The sequence below is a fragment of the Scomber scombrus genome, chromosome 8 (genome assembly GCF_963691925.1).
Source record: "Scomber scombrus chromosome 8, fScoSco1.1, whole genome shotgun sequence".
In the NCBI taxonomy this organism is placed as follows: domain Eukaryota; kingdom Metazoa; phylum Chordata; class Actinopteri; order Scombriformes; family Scombridae; genus Scomber; species Scomber scombrus.
The window spans coordinates 8,311,007-8,333,933 of record NC_084977.1 but is presented as its reverse complement, the minus strand read 5'-3'; the positions used below and the strand labels follow the sequence as shown (position 1 = coordinate 8,333,933).

At 41.8% G+C, this 22,927-nt stretch overlaps 1 protein-coding gene across 1 annotated transcript in view; it reads left to right on the top strand.

Moving 5' to 3' along the window:
- prdm5 (PR domain containing 5) overlaps window positions 1-22,436 on the top strand; it is a 28,436-nt gene extending 6,000 nt beyond the window's left edge. The window contains exons 7-14 of the mRNA XM_062424700.1: window positions 504-583; window positions 2,383-2,467; window positions 2,570-2,727; window positions 3,258-3,351; window positions 4,941-5,101; window positions 8,001-8,094; window positions 15,486-15,571; window positions 22,088-22,436. Coding sequence (XP_062280684.1) covers window positions 504-583; window positions 2,383-2,467; window positions 2,570-2,727; window positions 3,258-3,351; window positions 4,941-5,101; window positions 8,001-8,094; window positions 15,486-15,571; window positions 22,088-22,252 — 923 coding nt within the window. The 3' untranslated portion in view covers window positions 22,253-22,436. The remainder of the gene's footprint in view (window positions 1-503; window positions 584-2,382; window positions 2,468-2,569; window positions 2,728-3,257; window positions 3,352-4,940; window positions 5,102-8,000; window positions 8,095-15,485; window positions 15,572-22,087) is intronic.
- Window positions 22,437-22,927: the final 491 nt, after the last annotated feature.

Sequence of the window (22,927 nt, the reverse complement as noted above, 5' to 3'; positions counted from 1 at the left end):
GGGATGTAGGGCAGCGGGGATCTACGCAGCCTTACACGTGAATCAAGTATCAACCCAAGATTAAGACGTTCATCTCCGAGGCTGATTGAGTTGAGATACCGGCTTTTGTGTTTTACCAATGTGGTCAGGACAAGGGGTGTGTGTGTGTGTGTGTGTGTGTGTGTGTGTGGGCGAGGGGGGAAGTGGATCAGACTCGACATATGTGGGTCATGTGATTTAGATGGGGGATAAGGAGAGGGTGCCCGACATCTCAAAAAGGGTGGGAATTGTGGGCCTACAATAAAAGGAGATTTCATTGTCCAGTAAAACCTTTGGTATTTTTCTGTTGCTGTGTGATGATGTCATGAAATCGTTGCTCAGCGTCTCAATAAATTGTGGTGATTGAAGGCTTTTCAACTGATAACACAATGTGGCGTCTGCTTCGTGTTCAGCCCACTCGTGTTATCAGTTGAATAGGTTTATTTTGGTCATTTTCTGTTTCATTCAGTTCTTTTGTTTTCTAGGGAGCGCACGAAGGAAACTCACATGCACCATATGCAACAGAAAATGCTCCTCCTCTCTGAATCTACAAGAACATCGAAAGGTGAGGCTCTACAACATCTGCCGCACAGCTCGCATTATCACAACCAACCACTTTGCATTAGATCTGAGAGGATTTAGCCCGGCTTAGCTAGTTTTGCATGATCCATCTTTACAGTGAAGTGTCTCTCTCTTCTTTTTTTTTTGCCATTTCTCGCTGCACAGTGGAAACCCGTCACACCCCACTGTTGCTATAACCTAGTCTAACCTCTTAATCTCACATTTGTCTCTTGCTTCCTGAGCCTCTGAGTTCACTTTGTTCGGGTTATTCTCTCTCTCTCCATGTGAGGGTGTATTTATGATCAAGTTGTTACAAATTTATTCTGGGTGACACAGAGCAGAGACTTGGTTTCTTTTTCACTAGCTCATCCCACAGGTCTTGTGAAATTTAAGAGGCTCTGTTGGCAGACAATAAGGTTTTAACCTTGGCGTCAGGAGTCTTCCTCATATTGATGGATTACAGATTTAAACAGGGCCGTTAAAGTACTATTTTAGAGTGTTTTCATGTAAATAAATAAATGTTTTGTTGCTGTGTTTCAACGTTGATGTCATGGTGTGGAAAAGTCAAAGGTGGTACGTTGCTGTGTGCAAACTGAAGCTGCTCAGGTTGGAATTAGTTACAGGTTGAAATATGTTAATTTTCAAAAATAACCTTTTTTCTTTATTATGGATTAGTCACTTCAAGACTTCATAAACACACAAAATTGCTGTCCTTCAGCTTTCTGCTTGTGGTCAGAGCAGCAGAATTGATGATGTTAGGGAATGGATCATTATTATGCAAGTTGTCTCCAATAATTTGTCTTATTTGTTGTTATTCATTAACCTGACACAGCTGGTGTAATTTAATTTTCTCTTGTCGACATCTATCATCTAAATGAATCAACAGACTTTTAATCTGTCCCCATCAGCTTATTCATCATCAAGAAATCTGCTCAACATTTAAAGTCACCTGGAAGTTGTGACATAGTTTTGCAGAGCATCATTTAACCTACTTCACCTGTCTATGAGTCAGTATTCTCCAGTTTCAAATCTCCGGGGGATTTTAAAATAGGCATGTGTAATATTCCTGTGAGGCCTTCTCGTGTGTCTATGTGCCAGTTCTGCCATTATGTGGCTCATGACAGCAGAAATGTTGTCAGACTGACGCTTTGAATATTCACTATTGCCTGAACCTGAATATTCATCTCATTGTCATCTGAAATGCAGAATTTGATTCTTCATATTTAGGTCGGCATTACATTAGATTTAGATAAATGGCTTCTTTTTTTCTAGTGACATTCAATGAAGATGTTCAGAAGAATGGAGTCCTGCTTAAACAAAAAATGTGTTATGACACATTTCTAGGAAAAAAAAAAAATCTGGTGTATTCTTATAACTTCCATCAAAGACACTGGGCTATTAAGTATTATTCTTGCAGAAGAGCAATCAAACTTTCCATAATGACAAGTTAGCTCCAAAGCAGCTTAAAACTGCCATTATCATCATTTAGCTGAACAAGCTTTCGCAGTAGAAGCTGTGACAAGAGGAGCTGTTTTGCATTAGCATATGCTATTGTAGCTGTACGCCAGGGAACTATTGAATGTGCAATTATCGGAGCTATGCTCTGAAGCAGAAAAAAGGATTGAAACTTTTCATCACTTTAATTGCTTTTTTGTCTGTGTTTAATGAAAATGGACATGCTTTAACTCATGTTGCCCATCGCATCCACAGTGATTGTTCTTTTATGGACACTCAAGCTGGAGTTTTTTTTTAAATGATCAGCAACAGCAAAACTTCAATTCTCTCTCTTTTGATGCCTGGTAGGTACATGAAATATTTGACTGCCATGCATGTGACAAGAAGTTCATCTCTACCAATCAGCTCAAACGCCACATGATCACACACTCAGGTGAGATAATGATTCACTTAAAAACACCAGTTCTTTACTTTTGTCTTTAATGAAATGAAAGTATTTACCAGAATGCATCTCTCTTTATCATTGATTACGCAGAGAAGCGACCATATACCTGTGAGATCTGCAGTCGTTCATTCAAGCGTCTGGACCAGGTGACGGCTCACAAGATCATCCACAGCGAGGACAAACCTTACAAATGTAAGCTGTGTGGGAAAGAGTTTGCACACCGCAACGTCTACAAGAATCACAAGAAGGTAAGAAGATGTGGTGTAACTCATTGTAAAAATTCAAACCTCTGGAGTTAATTACTAATTAGGCTTTCACAAATGTATTAATTATTCTCTTTATAGCATTATATCTATCTGAGAAGAGAGGGCTGAGAAGAGATGTTAATTGAAAAGCACTTCCAGGTCCCTTCAAAGGCTAGAATTATTAGTGAGGCTGTAATCAATCAGGGTCTCGTTGGTGGCTGTTATCTGTGGGGTCTCTGGTCTGCTCCACCCCTGAGGTTCCCCATGTTTACTTTTGGGATTGCGGTGTCACTCAGACAGATAGGTGGGGGACGGGAATGGGGGAGCAGAAAAAACAGAAGCACTTTGAACCTGCTTTGAGCTGCTTGTCTTCATCAAGTCAACAAACCAAATCGGCCACGGAGCCTTCGCCATGATCCCCTCACATCAATTTAAGAAGCCTCAGCATTCACTCCCCCCCCCCCCCCCCCCCCCCCCCCCATAACACATTATAAACATGCTGATGCTACTCGGCTCTCTCTTTCTCTCTGCAGACCCACTCTGAGGAAAGACCCTTCCAGTGTGAGGAGTGCAAAGCCCTGTTCCGCACCCCCTTCTCTCTACAGCGTCACCTACTCATCCACAATAGTAAGTATCAGTATGTTGAAATGATATATATGCTTCATATTTGGAAGTTCCAACAGTCATTATCATCATCATCATCATTTATCACATCATGTAGATATGTAATCATCTTAAGATCTGTTGAGTTACCAGAAACAATGTGTTCTTTAGTTGATAGGCTTATATTTTCATTGGCACTCAACTAAACCTCACCCTTGTGGATTTTTCCATTAACCACAAACATCATAACCCCGTCAAACGTCTCACTGAGGAGACATCAGGAAGCGTACAGGCTGTCTGGTCGCCCCTGGGTGCTGTGGCTCGACAGCAACTCTCTCCCTGGACAGTGGAGCTGCAGTCGAGCCTTGGCAGGATGCAGTGCTGGCCCTCAAATTGAGACAGATACAAAGAGATTGTAAAGCTCAAGGCATTTCCTGTTGCTGTCTCAGGAGCCGGGCTATTTAATACTCGGACTTGTATTATGTATCAAGTTCTAGACAGTATGTGGGGCGGGAGGCTCGAGTGTGCAATTTCACTGTAGGTGAGAGAACAGACATGCTAGTCTGTCTCGGTGAGTTAATGTTAGGGCTGCGCATTGATTGGCCCACAGTGAGAAAATGAAGCACAGCTGTCATAGCATTGTCAGGTGAAATCAAGTTGTTTCTCACATTCACTGCAACATGCACGGCACATTAATTGATGGTCAGTGTCAGCTGTGGACTTCTTGCCAGTTTAAAACTGTGAGAGTAAGTCCTGCGAAGGGGTAGGTGCACAGTTTCAAACCAGACTGAAACCCTGTTTCAAGTAATAATGAAAGCTCCATGTAAGGATGTCGTTGACTTTAATGATCATCAAGTGAACGTTTCGATTTGATTAAAAACACAACGGACCTCTGCTTTCACTGGTATTCCATTTTATTGAGCTGACCATCATCAGCCTTGGTAATAGGAGAATGAGCTCGAGCTTGTAACCACTTGCCCCGTCAAAAACACACACACACGCACACACACTCACACACGCACTCTCTCCAAACTACTCTGGTAATTGAATGATCTCCATATAATGGAAACAACTACTCTCCAACAATAGAGGCTGTTGTATGGAGGCAGAGAGCCGAGGCGTGAAGAAAAACATCAGGCTTCGCGACAGCTGAGGCAGTCTGAGTCCTGTCTGTCCGTCCGTCTGCCTGTCTGTGCGTCTGGCGTTTTAGTGCTTTTCAGTGGAATGATTAGTAAAATAGGCCATGTTTTTTTCGCACTGTAAAAAAATAAAGCAGAGCCATTTGACGTTCAGGCGAAACATATGGTCGAGCAATTTGTTTTACTGTTTCCCCTGGGATGTGCTCAGCTACAGATACACAATAAAAGACAACTTCTGTTAAAAAGTGAAGAAAGAAAAAAAAAAAACAGAACCAGACTGTTCTAAAGACCATTGTTTGGTGTTGTCTGGCGCAATGAAACACCCCTCTTTGTAGTTTTCTGCCCGCACAATTGCCCCGGTGAAATTGGGTCCCCTCTTGCTGTGCGTGATGACTGTGTGTTTAGAGGCGCAACAATAGACGACTGGAAATGGCTCTCACAAATGTTCCCGCACCTTTATCCTTATCCCTACAGGTGAGAGGACGTTCAAGTGCGACCAGTGCGACGCCACCTTCAAGAGGAAGGACACGCTCAACGTTCACATCCAGGTGGTGCATGACGGCCACAAGAAGTATAAGTGCGACCTGTGTGAGAAGGCCTTTGTCACTCCCTCGGTCCTCAAGAGCCACAAGAAGGTGAATGAAAAGAGCTCGAGCTAGACAACCTCAATCATAGGCGGTGATTGCGTGCCAACTGGGGTTGTCAACCCGAAATTGTTGTGTTTATTTGAAATGCAGACAGCTGAAAAATAACAGTTACTTATGAAAGCTTGCAAAACGATCTTGAAGTACTGCTCGAAACCTCAGATTAATTGCGATTGTGTCACACACTCTTGGAAATGTTGCAATTTTGGAAGAATACACTCAACCTCTTCTGCAGTTTAAAGGCAAAGTAATGGAAGCATTCCTCTAAATTGCAGTATTTAATCTGATTTTCCATCATCAATCTTCAGCCATCAAACTAAATCTAAAAGGGAAGAAATGACAGCCCGGCCATCTACTTAACCAAAATGTTTCCATTGTTTCACATCCAGCCTCGCTCCTCGTCTCTAGAAAGTGATGCGGCTAACTGCGCTAATATCTTAGACTGTCAAACCAGACATCCATCTTGACCGTTGCTGCCCATAAAGGCTTGGAATCAATTCCTATGTTGATTAGAAATGGCAGTTAGTCCATTAGCTCCGCAGGGTTTCAAAGCCCCAAACAGATCTCTCTGCAGATTATGAGCCCTAAATCTGACAATGTCCGGTGTGGTTATGGATCAAGATTGAAACCAAACAGCTTCTTGGCACACAGCAAAAGAAAATGTCTCGGAGGTTGTCTCAGAACAGTAGGGCTGAAGACAGGCCTATGAGCTGTCTCACTGCTTTTGGGCTCTGGAGGCTGCTGAGAGATCTGGCCTTGATCAAAGTCAGGTTGCCGAGGAGACGACAACTTACTGGCTGTGTTTATGCGTGCAGGGTAACCCCGCTTTTAACCATACTATTGTTGTGCAAACCATGCCTCCCAAATCATCACAAATAGTTAACACAGCCATGCTTTGTTAGCATCAAAATCTAACCACAGCTCCTTGCACATTGTCTGATTTTGCCCCTTATGATGAAAATCAGAAGTCAGAGTAACTAAGTAACTTTTTCAACATTGTAAAAGCAAAACATCTCATTCGGGTTTGTTATGATCCCAGTATGAGCTTACATCCATTATTTGAACAAAATTGCTGCTTTTGAATAAGTAGCGAACTCCTCTCCAAGTCCATACAGATGTAGCCAAAAAGCCTGAGTGGTTTGAATAATTTAAATGAGATAATTTTAAATTTAGTTGCTTTTTAATCAAATGTCAGTTTAGATAGTGATGGAAAGACCTATCTGTCATCTTTAGTGGTGAATGCAATTACTTAAGTTTGACATTTTATGAAAAAGGTTGAAGATAACACTGAATGACTTGCTAAAAGTTGCTGTGGAAATTGTGCCGTAGAATCGTCCACTTTCTTCCTCCCCTCCTCAGCCTTTCAACACAGGACAGAGCTGATCTTAGAGTTGACATCTGCTCGCCTCCCCGAACTCTCGTCACATGTGAATATGTGTCGTTGCAGCAGTTGCTCGTGTAATTGAACAGTAATGCTGCACAGCACATTTCTGGCAGTACAGGCCCCAGATATTCACGGAACGCTCTTGTGTTACCGTAAATGCTTTCTCCTCACTGAGCCTTGATTTATGTTATACGAGAGGGCGTGTGTGTGTCAGCGTGTATGTGCATGCATTGTATATTTCGCACATCGTACAAGATAGTGTCATATCTGTCAGTGCTGGGCTGCAAGAACGCACGAATCACTGAAAATTACAGGGTTGGTTTTTGAGTAGTTACAGACATATGGGCCATTTAAATATAAAAACATTTTTTATGATTACCTACGACTCCCAGTAAATTCCACACTTATGATTTAGAACCTGATGTTCCCTAGTGAAATTGCCTACGTTCCCCTGTGGCTATCTGTTTATGAAGGTGGAAAATGTTTTCTCTGTTATGCAAACAACTAACTAAATAATGCAGCGTGGCTCCATCTGGGACACATGTGTTCGTATGTATGTGGATTTGTTTGTGCATGATTGTGTGTGAGTGAGCGTGCATGTTTAAAACCTCACATGGATGTATGCATGTGTGTGTGTGTGTCTGTGTGAGTGTTTGTGTGTGTGTGAATGTGTGGATGGAGCCTTTGTAACGAAACACCCGAGGTGTCAGAGGGACACAGTGGGGTGATGGAGGAAAGGATGGGGGCCCAGAGAGGAGGTGTTCCTGTATTGTTGTACTGCTGTTGAAACTGTCGCTCTGAGTTTGAGCTTTTCAAACTCACGATTATTCTCGGGAATTTACAACAGCCCAGGAGAGGAATTCAGACCTCACTTTTTCAACAAGGAAAGAGGGAAGGAGAGCAGCGAGGGGGAAGGGGTGAAGGGAAAAGGTAGATGAGGTAGTACACCCTTTCCACATGTCCTTCTTCCCTGTTTGCATGTGCAGCCCTTATGAGTCCACAGAGCTCAACACAGCAGACTGCTGGGAGGTAAAGGGAGAAGACGGGGAGATGAATACATACGTGCACCCTGGCCTTTAGTCCCCGAAGCTTTGGAACCTGGCAAATCTGCATCATCTGTGTTCTTTGATCCTGCCTTCAGGGCAGCTCAGTTGATCCATTGTCATGTGAACATGTGCATCCCCATACACTTGTTAGTGCTGCAGTACGGGGGATACTGAAATGTCTGAAGAGAGCATTTAAAGCAGAATCAAGATCCTGGAGTTACTTTCACCAAACAAAAAAGCACAAAAATCGAATTATATTTGTTTAAAGATACAGTATGATAAAGCTTAGTTTTCTATTTTTGATCATTTTCTGATAAGTGTCTTATATGTTCTGACATTGAATCCCAGTTATCAGAGTAGATCACATTTTACTTTGTAATGCAGGAAGGATGTGAGGACGAATGTAACAAATGTTTCTCTTAACGTCATCCATATGTCTGTTTTATCATTTCCCTCCCAGACACACACGGGGGAGAAGGAGAAGATCTGCCCGTACTGCGGACAGAAGTTTGCCAGCAACGGCACGCTAAGGGTTCACATCCGCAGCCATACAGGTCAGTGGCCCTCCACAGTTCAATGCTTTAAGTCGACCTTCAGTCAGCTGCCATTACCATCACAGCAGCATCAGTGCTAGTCATGCAGTCGTATCGACACGTGTCCATAGAGCTGTAAGTCATATTTGAATCATTAGCTCAGCACAAGCTCAACTCTTGCTTTAATCCCATTGAACCTGGATTCTGGATGTTGATCTAAATGTGTTGGTCTCCAAATTATCAACGGTATCATGTTGCATTAGAAACAGAACTGGTCCTCCAACATTAGAGACCACATAAATACCAGGCCTACAATTCAAACTGAATAGACGATTTCTTATTGAGAGAGAGGGCTGTTTTTTCTCCCCCAATCAAACAGCACAGGGTGATGAACTCACCTGCTGACGTTAGAAGCTGTAGTGGCCAGGCGTAGTTAAAAATGTTCACGACGATCAATAAATATGCTGATTTTAAGAGTTCCTACATCCAAAAGTCAACTTGTAGTCAATGTAGCAAGGTCACATCCAACATGTATAAATGTTCTAACATTAAAATTCACTGCCTGCACCAGCCTTTGCACCGCCACAAAAATAGAGCCCTGGATGTTCATTAAACTGCCTTAAACTGGAAAGCTACACATTCCTGTGTGTCTCCTTACCAACAGACTGGTGCAGAGACCTGGCACTGCCACACACACACTTCTTGGCCTCTAAACTCCTTCACTCATTCTTTCTTTTCTCTCTGTCTCCCTGCCCGCTCCTGGCTGTCTCCCTCTTTTCCTCTCCACCACTAGGCTTCATCTCTTTTTCCCTGCCATGTTCTCATCCTATTGTTATACTCTGCTGCTGTCTTGTTGGATTGAATACAACATTTTAGTGTGTTTGCTTTCTGGAAACAGGCACACCTGCTGATGCCCTTTAAAGCTGAAGAGTTTAACCAGAAATAACGCTGAGGAGTTTAGTCAGAAAATTAAAATGTTCTGTAAAGCAGTCTTTCTATTGGCTGAGTGTTTTCTGAGCTTCCCATTGTATCCAGTGACAGCAATGCCATCATTACCCGCCCATGTACATACCTTAGTCCGCTTGATTAGCTCCACACCCCCTTACCTTTGGATTCTACAGCACTCATCAAATTAACAATTATTTCAGCCTAAATCATTTATGTGCAGCATCCCTTCAGGTGTTGTTAAGGTTAGTGTGAACTGTTCAGAGTGTGTATGTTACAGGGCGTCAGTAAAGCAGTGTGGTGGCAGGACCATGGTCCTTTGACAAGTCTACCACACTTTGTCAACAGTCTCCTTTGTATCTGTGTGTGTGCGAGCTGTGTATGTGTGTGTTTTCGTACATGTGTATGTGTGAAGGACAAACCGACAGAAAGGGAGAATGTAAACCAGTGTGGGCCGCTGCCCAGTCTGATTGTATTTATATAGAATAAACAAAAGAGAGGAATGCTGGGGGAGGGGTGGGAGCCGAGGGGACACCTCAAAGAAAGAAAGGAGTAAAGAGAGAAAAGACCACTCCAAGAAAGCATCCAGCCGGATGACCCTTGACCCTGACTGGCTGTAAATCTGTCCCCTCATTCTATAGACTGGGATTTTTTTTGTTTGTTGTGTTTTTGTGCGATGGTTAAAAAAAAAAAAAAAAAAAAACTTTTGTAAAAAGTGTGAGTTGTTCCCTGAGCGACAGTCCTGACAAGACTCATCTTGTTCTCAAACAGTGGAGGGTAAATTCGTTGGCACACACGCCTCATGTAACTTATCTGCGGGTATGTAAATTGTGTGATAAATGTGGAATGCGTAAATCATAAAACAGACCTGTTAACGTAAGTAAGAACTTAAGAGATGGCTACTTATTCTGTCTGTAATCTCTTAAAGAAGGCCACCAGCTGAGGTGAAGCCCTTTAAATCGACGGCTTCTCTGGACGGCAGACAGGAAAGCTTGATCTTGTTTGTCTTCCTGCTTCACAGGAACAAGTCAGCATTGATTATTTACCTGCTAAACACAGAGGACTTTGTAAGGATTCCTTGGAGATTTCCTTCCCCTATCCTTTTACCATCGAATACTGAAGAGCATTATGAGAGAAACGGGCAAAGTGAGAAGCAGTTTTTAAAAAAATTAGGAGCATAAATCTCTGTATATTTGTATATTTGTACTGTATATTTGGCTTGGATTTTATTTGAGTTTAATTTGGTTTGAACATCATGCTGAGCTCACACAAATTAGTCGTAGCGCGACAGAGGCGGGCGTCTCATAGAACAGCCTTTATGAGATCACCAACAACCCATAAAGTGCGAGCTGTCAAAAACTTGGATGCGGATGCTGAAGACGTTGTGGTACTCAGTAGTCATGATGGATGTTTCTGTCATTTTCTAAATTATTCTTTTTGGCCCCGTTATGATGCAAATGCAGCCTTCTCCACATCAGAGCTCAGTGAGAGTGGATTTTCCCAACACGTGTACCATGATGTGGTAAATAACCAAAGTGGGGTCATGAAAAATATTAATGTCAAGAGAGATGTTGACAGAAACCAGTGCCTCGGTGTCATACTGACATCATAGGACATGTCATGTTTGGGCACAATTATTAGTGTAAGCCCATGAGCTGCTTACAGCAAATCAGTGTTATATGCATTTTAACCCTTAAAAATGCAGATTTTTGCCCATGTTGTAAATACAGATTTTCCACATGTCTAGTGTGGCCAGAGTATCTCTAATATGTCTGCACAGGTTCAGCAGAGAAAGAAAAAAACTTCACCAAGGAACACTTATTAATAATAATAATAACAACTTTATTTATATAGCACCAGTTTTCAAAGTGCTTTGACAGACAAAGCAAGGCAGCAATAATACAAAGCAACAAGGCTGACATTAAGAAGACGACAGTAGAAGACAATGAAACACAATAAGGGGCTGATAAAAGGATTAAAAGATAATAAAAAGACATCACATAAAAGCAGGTCTGTAGAAATTAGTTTTAAGAGGTGATTTAAAAGAAGTTACTGATCCTGCAAGCCTTATTTCCTCAGCGGAGGGGCCCCGATGGCAAAAGCACGGTCACCATCAATAACGTCAATAGTTCACTGTAACACTGTAAATGTAACAGAAACGGGAACATGAGACAGAATTAAACAAAAACCAGCCAGCTGACACTTTGTGTTGAATTTAACTGGGACACTGACATGAATGAGTTGAAAGCAAAACACAGTCACCATACTGGGAATTCACTGGGATCGTCTCATCACGTTACCAAAATTCATCAAGGATACTTTTCAGCCTATAGAGGGTTACATCACACAGTTACGTCACAGCCGACATAATACAGCATGCAAAAATGTGTAAAATCAGTGCTATAGCCCTTTTATGTACTTAGGAGAGAAGTCACAATAGAAGTAGCCAGTGGCAAGTTGTTTTTGGGTTTACACCCAGAATCACAAATCAACAGGCCCAAGTTCTCACCGACCCGTGACTCAAGGGAATTTTCATTGTCAAAGCCTATAGTCTGTTATTATCAGGTTATATGTAGTAGATGATATGCATATGGGCCAAACTCTAGTGTCTGGTTTTCCTCAGAGACGTAGAGTAAGGGGGGTTTCTGTAACTCTTACACCACAGATGACTACAGTAGTAAAGTAGATCTCCCTTACTGTACTTAAGGCTTGTGTTACAGTTGTGCGCTACACAAAACACTTTAACATCAGAAAATTGCTGCCTCTTTAATTTAGATTCTACGTGCATTTTCTGTTACCTAATTTACTCTGGATTGCTATAATTCAGATTGCTCTTTGGCACAAGATCAGAAGGTTTGGTGTTTTTTTGTGTACATTTCTTAGTGAGACAACTATTAATATTCATGTCGGTATACAGCGCAGTCCACTCAAGTATTTTGTTCCCGATAAATGCCTACTTAATTTCTTAAACACGCACTAGCCATACCACTGGCACGAGACAGAGGTTACTAATAGTCTTGATCATGGTTTCATTTTTTATGGTAATTATACACAGCCATATTTTGATGTTTTAAAAAGCTACACATTGCAGCTTTAAGTGATTTCACAACAGAACAACTGCCCTCAAATGGACATCTGGTAGAACTCTGGAATCACTGAACCTATTAACGCACAGATGATTTTGTTTGTCTTGACTGTGGTCATGGTTACAATCTTGTAAAGTAAAATCACCATGTACTGAATGATTATCTGTCCCTGTGATGAATAGTGGCTCGCTATAACGCTATATATAGCTTTAACTTCTTTTGGGTGCCGGGGCGGATGCTTTATTTGGATTGAGGATTGTGTTTTGAGACACGTGTCAGGAGTTCAGATCTGCTGCATGTGTGGTAAGGCGAGTCCGTGGTGAGGCTCGGGCACGGACTTGTCTGATACGGGTATCTTCACGTGGGCGAGCTTAAGAGAATTGTTTAAGGAAGTGGAGAAATCTACCGAGACCCCCGCTATAATAGAAAGGTCAAGTGTAAAAGTTGTTGGGCGTTCCTACGGCTCATCAAAGGCAATCTCTTATCATCTCCAACACACCAATATCACATTACCTCTGTGGCCCCTGTCGGCATGTGGCACAGGGCAGATAGAAGGACAGTTGAGGGCCACTGTCTGGCTGAACTGGAGGAAGCCGGGAATTAATTTCTGATGGACAGCACTAATGTCTTTCAGACCAGAGCCCGAAGCTACAAAGCGTTCTCCATAACACGAACGCTGTGCGGCAGGCAAACGACAAAGCCGACCATCTGCTAACCAGACACACGGCCGTATGCACACATATACAACACACAAGGGGTGCCAAACGGATCGATTAGCAGACAAGGAGTGTGAGGGCCACAGCGGGGGGCGGGGGAGACACCCGGGGTCAAAGAGATGGTGTACTGTTTCAGCACATGCTAAATCAGTTACCATCTCCATACACATAAAGCCCTGGCTCAGTGCTGCAGCCACCCCTCATAATCCCCAAACAATCTGGCTCAATCTGGAGAATAAGTGGAGGGTTTCTAGTTACAGTAACACTCAGCGGAACAGACACAAAGCCTCTCGCACGAATAACAGAGACCAGCGTTGCAAAGAATGTTACTACTTAGGTTCCCTAGTAGCATTTGTTTATTTCCTGTTTCACTAAGGGATTGGGTTGCTCTTGTTTTATTCCAAGCAGGTTGAACTAGTTGAAAAGGCATGACTGTCAGACAAAAGCAGTGTTTGTTATTAAGATTGAGTAAGACATGGGATCTGTAATTGAGCAAATTTATATATATGAATGACCTCTTTTAGAATATCCAATGCCATCATTTTCTCTGTTTTCCAGATGAGGCACACATGTCCAGAATCAGAGAGTGTATAGGTTAAGTAGGTGAATTGGTGTGCACTTATAGCGAGCCCCTGTGTTTGCAGGGTGTGGTTGTCTGCGCTGTGTATTAACTGACAATAGCCAACTCCTGGGAGGGATATGATCCAAGCCACAGAGTACACTGGCACACTGTGCACCGGTGCTATTAGCAGACTAATGCCTTCCCCAGGACTCCCCAAGGCTAACGCGGAGCCTTAACCCGATACCACACATGCTACATAAGACATAGGATTTACTCTCCTCTGTCTCAAAACACATCTGGGATTCAGATTTTCCTGTTTGTCAACAAAAGGCCTCCTAGAGGCTGAAATTGCACAGGAGGGGATTTTAGGATAGAATGGTGAGCTGCCCTGTGCACATGTTTTGGTATGTGTAATCAGGCCACATATGTCACGTTAACCCTTTCCACACTGACGCAAGGTTACACATTTTATTGCTTCGTGTCACGGGGCTCCTCCTTGTGCTCCTCTGAAGCCCTCTTGTGGGGGGTTTACGGTGGGTTTAGACCCCGACGTGTGGATCAGCTACATCACCGCTGTCGTAGCTTATCTGCTGAAAGACAGACGTCATGGGCTATGAATCATGTGAAAAAAATCAAGTCTAAAAAAGATGAATTCAAATTAGCAGATAGACTCCACAAACAGTTACATGAGTGTATCTTGCCAGTCCCATCAAGATAAAGACAACATGGAAAACTGGCAGCAATAATCAAATGTGTAATTTCCAAATATACACAAACATATTGGCCTCTACCACCATATTAGTCAGCATAAATGTCTGAATATCCTTAATATTTAATGTATTAACTATAAAAAATGGCTATTAATATTTACTTTATACCTCAATGAATCTTTCACATCTTGGCTGCGTAACCAGACTTGGACCTACTGTAAGAAACAGAAGAGAAATATCCCTCCAACACTTGTGTTTATAGCAGTGGGATAATATTACTCCTCTCATATATTCCCCAGATGGATTTTCTGATTTAATAAGCATCTTTGGGTTTTGAATCCCAAGGAAACACAGCTAATTAACCTTATTACTTAAAGGGGCAAAACATCTCCCCCATCAATAAAATGACTCGCTTGCCTGTTCAACAATTAGTCACTGAAGAGAGATTACGTTGCTATTAAGACATTAGATCGTTGTGCTGCAACAGTATCTATTTTTAGGGTATCATTTAAGTGTACTGAATACGCTTTCAGGGATATAAATGAATTCAGAGGAGAGTCATCTTTATTTCATAAGGAAGGGGACTCAAGATATAGACCGTTTCATGTTGGATTCCTTGATCTCTTTTCAGTGTTCTGGACACAGGAGGTTGATTAAGTTTGTACTAGTTTCCTGATTAAAAGTGCAGCTATGCAATACATTAAGCAGTTATTCAACCCAGAATATTTTCTTGTCTGTTCCATACTGTATTTTCTTGTCTGAGACTTTCATTTCAGTGCAGCTCTATAGGTTACCTCATATCCTTTTTATAGATTAGTAATCAACAGTGGAGCTCCTATCTGGCCTGTGGATCAGCACACTGTAAACAGATCCATGTGCCAGTGGACCGTTTGACTGACAGCCTGTCACTTTCTCTTTGTCATCATCGGTGTGCGCTCAGATAGGATCTGTAGGAGTTCGGCTGGACTGCTTTTTATCCAGCTGGGAGGAGCCGCATTGCCTCTGATGTGTTCCTAAACTGTTGGCCGGTCGTTGCTCTGATAGCAAGCCATGAATTCTGGCCAACACAAACGTTTGCTCCGCAGTGGATAGCTAAATGACTGGTTCGCAGTGAATATCTGTTCTACCAGTAGCCAGGTCAAATCTGTGTTAAAGCATGTTAGGAGCAACGATTACAGGAAGTGACAGTACAGCAGCGCACGCACCTGAACTATCTTTGAGTCAGGACATCACACACTGGCCACAATACGTTAATATACATATTTTTTTGTATGTCTCTCTGTCTTGAGTGTGTCTTCCTGTTTGATCGAGTTGAAGGTTTAAATCTGTTTGCTACACTATCAGTTTTATATGTGAATGATCTCATGCACACTGACGGTGTTTTGTTCCCTAGGTGAGCGTCCATACCAGTGCCCCTATTGCGACAAAGCGTTCAGCAAGAACGACGGCCTGAAGATGCACATTCGCACACACACTCGAGTAAGTTCTCAACATTTCTTATTGTCATTTCAGGGCAGCTGTTTTATATTCTCCACTCCGCTACTAATTGCTACTCCACTGTGTACAAAGACTGATATTTTTCTTACATCACCAGTCATAATTTTAGCTTTCACAATGAATACACTTGGATTGGATACAGTATAGGTAATTTGGATACATAAAGTATCTCCTCTGGTGCATCACATCAAGTGCTGTGTGCACTTCCTAAAACACAGTTGTGGTTGTGGTTGTAGTCAAAAGTATTTTTACTACACATAACTATTTACTTGTGTGTTTGTGTGTGTGGATGAATGGTTTTTGTTTTGTTTCTGCCACATGCTGTGGTGACATTATTACATATCTACTGAAGCGATAAAAGCATTGGGATGGTTATCCAGACAAAGCATCCCCAAATGCCCCGTACGCCCTTTCTCACAAAAGACACTTTGACATGTCACAGTAGGAAAAGCACAGATGTAAATAATACACTTAATGACGGCTGAATTCCATTTAGCTGCTTCAGTTTCAGCGTCCTGGTTGCGCAATTTGGCTCACTCTCTCACTGTCTCAGTTTATTGGGACACTTGAACAGAGCGGAGCCATCGTAAGTGTTATTAGTAACACCTGTGTTTTCCCTGCTGCGACAAATCAAAACGTCTACTGTGAAAAAAAAAGCCCATGAACACTTCATTTTGTTGCTTTTAATGTTTTATTGTGTTCCCATTTCACAGCGGGAGTTTTGCTTGATTTTGATTAATTTTGAAATTCAAAATATATTCATAACCCCTCCAAGTTTAATCTCTGTTTGTATTTAGCTCCTTTTGGTGTCGGTTCATTAACTATTCTTTTTACATTCAGGACTTTTTTTGTGTTAATCTTTGCTTGAGTGTGAAGTAACATCGAACAGCACTGACTGAATCTAAATCTTTTTTCCCAAATCTAGAGTAGGGATGACTAAGCCAAACAGCTGTCCAATGTGCTTTCTTTTTTTACAACCACAGAAAGTAAATAGAATCTGTGAGAGCAACATGCATGATGTCTACTTAATAGTAGTGAGCGATGATGCATATATAAACTTTCACGCAGGATACACAGATGAGAGAAAAAAGACAAGACAGTGAACGGGTGCATGAGACAGAGAAAATGAAAAAAGCGAATCAGTCCCAGGTGTCCCTCTGACTTTATCTTTCAATCTGGATGCTATGCTTCTGATTTTCCTTTTAGCTTTTGTCTTTCTTGCAGAGTGTGCATAAAGAAATTCTCACACACCTCTACCTAACAAATGTGACACTCCCTTACATATTTAATCATGAAGTAATTCCCACACTCACAGGTTCTTTCATAAAGCAGCAGCTAGTCATACACAGACATGAAAGATATTACAAATACAGACAGAAGAGAAAATAAGATGGAATGGTCAGCCACTTTTTACTGCTTTATAAACGGAGAGCAGCTGACTCAGTGGACAACTGTTTACACTCAGAAGACATAGCAAACATTGTTTTAAAGGCCTGAACATGTAAATATAAAAATGAGTAACGGTCTTGTGCTACTTGGACGTCATGATGTCATTTCCTGGATTAGGACGTTGCTCGTTTCCCCGCGTCACTTCTCTGCGCATTCAAAGTTCTCTGCAAAAGGGACACTTTCCATGAGCTCGCTGCACGCATCTGGATGTGTGTGTGTCGGTGTCATGTTTGATGAATGAAACTTAATATGTATTTCATCATAGATTTCCATCATCAGTTTCTGCAGCTATGAGTGTGACAGTAGGGTCCTGTCAACACTGTTAATATCAAAGATTTGTTCCCCTTTTAATACAGTCCAGAGCACAGCGCTCTGCTCTTACATCGTGTCGATAATGGAGGTATCTTGCCCAGGTTGACGTCTCTCCAGTAGAAACAGACAGGTATAATTTCCTTGCGAGCTGCTGATTAAACTGACTGATGTTTTGTTCCTAATGTTCCCAGATCTGCCTTTGCTCACAGCGCCCTGAAATATGGGCTGAACAGTTACAAACAGCAGAGCCAGATGAAGTCACCACGCAGCGAAACTAATGTCATTTGGCTAAAGGAGCCGACGTTCACTGTTAATGTACAGATGACTCGGGATGGATGTGTTTGTAGTTTGTGTGTTTATACCACAAACCACATCATCAGCAAGTAGAATGAAACACATTTAATGCTGAATCGGAACCGCTGACATTCTGAAAATAAGGAGATTTTCAATAATGTTGTTTTGATCTCGGATGCAAATGGATGTGGCTGCGTGCTGTCTAATAACAAACACACTGTTTTATGTGAAGCCTTCCATATTTTGTTCTTGGCCATGAAGGCAGACTTTTTGAGTGTTTGACTAGCACATCTTAAAACTTAGAGAGGTTTACCCTTTTTTCATAATTTAATAAAGTGGCTGTTTGTGTTAGGGTTCAGTTTGGATGATTAAGAATGAACTAATTTGTTTGGATTCATTTAAACAAATTTTGCTTCTGAAGGGTTGCCATTGAACTCTGGTGACGAGCAGCAACACAATAATCACAGTCAGAGTTGCGTTTTTAAAAGGAAACTCTTATCATCTTGATATCATTAGCATGGCTCACTAGTTTCTTTCGTTTTGTGCATTAAACACAACAGAACAACAGCCTAACATACTGAGAGCAAAAGGGCAAAAAATAGATCACAGTGACAGTGGATTTTTGTAATAACCCAATTTAAGTACAAGTCTTTTTTTATCATCAAATCTGTCAGCAATCATTGAAATACTTTTGTGTTTGTTTTAAATAATAGAAACACTATAAAACAAAGACGCAGCCAAAAAGTAGAAATGCATATTTATGTCATTATTATTAAATTATTATTTACAGTCGCACATTCCTATAAAGAAAAGAGCTTTCTTTATGGCTTCAGCACCCATAAACACTGTATAATGATCTAACAGAGACTGTAGTAACTCTGCTTCCTATCATTGAAATGTTATGAATATACTGTGAATCTATTACATGAGAGTAACTGGATGTTTCCTCAGTTTTCATTCAGCACCTACAGCAAGGAAATGATCATTCTTAGAGAATCAGCGAACAACAGTCAATATCTTTCCCACTTTATATGAAAAGGCGCAACAACTGCACCCTGATGCCTGTGAGAGCGAAACCACTTCCTGTCGGCATGCTGCTTTACAAATATCCACATATTGAACACGACACATGAGAAGCGAGGCTCTCTCTCGAAGTAAATAAACACGACTCATTTCTAAATTTGCTGTTTGTAGATAGTGGTCGGATTCAGAAGAAAAGGTCAGGTTAAAGGTCAAAGGATGAACAGCTGCTGAAGAGTGAAGGTCATCAGGTACAGATGTTCGATGTTACCGGGGTCATAGCGATGCATTCTGGGTACACCGTATCACCTAAGTCCATCCATGTGTTGTTTGACCTTTGAACTTTGGTCCCCCATAGTTTTTTTTCTTTGTCATACAAGAACTGTTCACTGGGAGAAATGATCCTCGGAGGCAGGTTTCTCACACACACGCACACGCCGAGTTGTTTTCCAGTGCTCCTTGTTATTCTGTCAAATGCACACAAACAGTTGCATACTTAAATCCCCTCACACACACACGCACACACACATGCGCCCGCTCACACGCGCACATGCAGTGAACCTGATCTTTACCTCCTTTTGTATCCTGTTGTCAGTGGGCACTCCTTGCCCCGCCCACTTGATAGCGCCTTTCCCAGGACCCTTACTTCCTGCATTCACCCTGTTCCCATGACAACTAAGCTTTAAATGGGTAGAGCCTTTGCTATCAGCCAGACTTGTCAAAAACAGCTTTCCAAAGAGTGACACTGGGAACCAACTCCCATTTATCTCCATGCTTCTTATTTCTCCTCAAGTCTTTTAGGTGTCACCGCTTTTTCCCCTCAGATTTTAGGACACACCTTCTCTTCAAGGTCGTCCGCCCCATTTGAACGCACACACACACACACACACACACGCATATTTGAAGTTTTTTGTAAAAAACACACCCACATCGAGATAGCTGCTTTGACTGACACTGAGACAGTCCTCCAAAAGGCGCAGAGGAAATGTTCTTTGGTAAACTGATGAGGTGTGGAGACAGAGGAGTGATATTCTACAGCCCCACAGTGCCAGTGCGCTGATACATGTTCAAAGGGATTTTCTCTGGTGTGTTTTCCTTACTCTCTTAAGGAATCCATGTGTTTTCGATGGCCCCTATGCCGGTCATTTCCTCCCTACTGCAGGGGCTGTACAGTCTTTCATTTCATATCTTCACAAACTCACAGGGCGAACACTTGGGGTGTGAGGTGAGAGGGTATCAGTGTGTGAACGTGTGTGTGTGTAAAAGGAATATTTCCACATCTTCTAGTGTTTTCCACTGCGCATTACATGTCTGTTTGCTTTTCTCGGTTAGCGTGTGTGTCATTACGCTTGAGTGCGCCTCGGAGTACTACGGACACAAGTCTTCCTCCAGCTTGCGTCCATATGTGAACAAACTGGGGAAAGTAGCGCTTTATGTGTTGTTCTGCTGCCCGCTGATAGATTAAGTGCCCTCTTTAAATTCGGTGTGTGTCTGTGTGTCACTGCAGGAGAAGCCGTATAAGTGCAGCGAGTGTAACAAGGCCTTCAGTCAGAAAAGAGGACTGGACGAGCACATGAGGACCCACACGGGAGAGAAACCCTTCCAGTGCGATGTGAGTATCCAACCGCCTCCACCTCTAAAGGATCAACCAGCCACTGTCTTCTTTCACTCTCTTCATTCTTGCATGCATTTGCCTGTGTGTGTGTGTGTGTGTGTGGTTGTGTTTGTGTGTGTGTGATGGCGCTCTGGCACCAGGCCAGATAGGCAGATAGTGATCTTGCTTCTCTGGAGGGGTAGAGTGGGCTGATCTCACGTAAACACATTGAGAGGATCAGAGGGAGAAATTACCGTCTGCTTATAATACTGCAGGAGTAATAATTATTCTCAGAGACTGGGGAGGGAACACGCAAGAGAAGATGTCATCCATGTTTGGAACAAACTTCTTCGATGCTGTGTTTAATCGCCTTTTTTTTTTTTAAAGATTGGAAACATAAGGCAGCTCCCTATATTTTTTTTTTTCATTTGGAAAGCCGCAACAGTATCTTCAGAATCTCTTAAATCCCAAATTCCATCTAACTCTCACAACTTTTTAATGTGATGAATAAATATGAAGAATCAGTTCCAAGATTTGCTGTATCTGAAGCTACTACAAAGGATTCTGGGCAATGAGACACCTTTCTAAAATAATTAACATTACATTGTTTGTATTACAGTTGACAGTCATGAATAATAGTTTTAAATCGTAACTCAAGATTCCAAGTATCTTTTAATTCTTTGATGATGATCAAAAAACAATCCTGGGTCTAATCCATCATCCAAATTCTCCGATTCTCACTCGGGATGTGCCCAGGGAGTCGTCTATAGTTGTTGTTGAAGACCACAAAATCAGAATCCTATTCATTGTCAGCGAAGCATCACCAGAGAGTGTCTTTACAGCAGCATCCAACATTCATCTGGATTCTTTTTGCCCAGCTTTGGATGAGACGTTTTCATGTAAATAATTCTACGCGAAAACTATTAAAGATAATAGAAATAACATGTGGATTTAATTTTTGGGGTGGATTTTTGAGTCAGACAAAAGGATCGCACAGCTCCAGGAACGTTTTCCAGCAGAGCTACAGGGCTCTATAAGCTGCGTCTGTCATAACAGCATTAAAAAATGTTGTAGAAGCATCCAGTAACATCTGGGTTACGATGAGACGGGGAGGCCCCTCTCTCATCGGTTTCTGTCACTGTTTCACTCTGTGTAATATTCTACTGACACTGGATGGGATTTGTAGGTTGTTTGAACTACATTTAATTCCACTTGGATAGTAAAACTAGAACATGATAGCACATCCATGAGAGCATCTTAAATTATGTGAAAAACTAATGATAGGCTTTAGAGTTATATTAGTAGTGTAAGATAGGCTTGAGTGAAGTGAACCAGCTTGGAGCCACATAATGTTTGGAAATCAGAAATAGCTTCTATTTCTCGCCCCGCACATGTAAACTGTGATTTTCTGCATGTAATTCATTGCACTAAAGTTCTCCACAGATGGAGTGAGAAGGACACATGCTGTGACTCTCGAAGCGGCGTGTTGAACTGCAGCTGAACACCAGCCAGTGGCGGATTACTATGATTGATAGAGGACGATGGAGTCATTTGTACAGTGTAAAATGGCTCATTTATGATGGATGTTAAGTTTCATGCATTCCCTCCCGCTACTGGTAGAAAAAATGAAGAAAAAGGGATTTCTGTCGCCGAGGTCCGCCGTGTGTGATTTACAAATCATTCAGCGTCTCCAGCTGTGCCTGTGATAAGGCTTCACAGCTTGAAATGATAACAACTATACATTAAGCAGATGATTTTGGTAAACAAGAAAATCTGTGTGTGCTTTAAATATAATGATTCAAATTCTCCATTTTTGTTTTGTTTTGTAGGTGTGTGACCTGTCGTTCAGCTTGAAGAAGATGCTCAGCAGGCACAAGCTCACACACAACCCTAACCGACCCATGGCAGAGTGCCAGCTGTGCCACAAGAAGTTCACCAGGAACGACTACCTCAAAGTACATATGGAGAACGTCCACGGGGAAACGGAGAGCTAGAGCCAATTATGGAAGCACTGACCGAAAATGATATCTGATTCCTGAGATAAAGTTCAGTCTCATGCTTCCATGCAGTCAGTCTGGCCTATACATTCTGTACACACAGATGGATAGATAGCAGAAATTTTGCTAATAAAAATACACACATGTAGAATATGGAAAACATTAGGTTGAGTATTTTGAAATTAAGACATAGACTGTACATTTGTAATTTTTTTGTCATACTGTTTAGATATTGTTTTGAATATTTGAAACAAACAAAATTCCAGATCTGTTTGATCTGCCTCCAGAGCCGCCGGGTCTGCTCACCGGGCATGGAGGAAATTAAATGTTGTGACATTTCACTTGTAGACCTTCTAACCAGTGTTACTGTTCATACTGTTACAGCCTGACCTCTTCCACTGTAGTATTTACAGACCAATACCTTACTGTACATTCGTGGCAAGTTGCCATGCATCAAAAAAAAACTTGCGACCAAAGACCTTTAGGTGCACTTTTTTTGTTTGAACTGCATTTTGCATGGTTACACCTTTCTGTTACATTTAACAGCTGTTCTTTGGTGTCCAAATAGAGCGTACCATACATCATTTTTTATCTCTTGAAGTATTAAAACAGGATGGTTGAGGAGAGCTGGGGATCCGAAAACAGCAACCAGATCTGAAACAGCCCACAAAG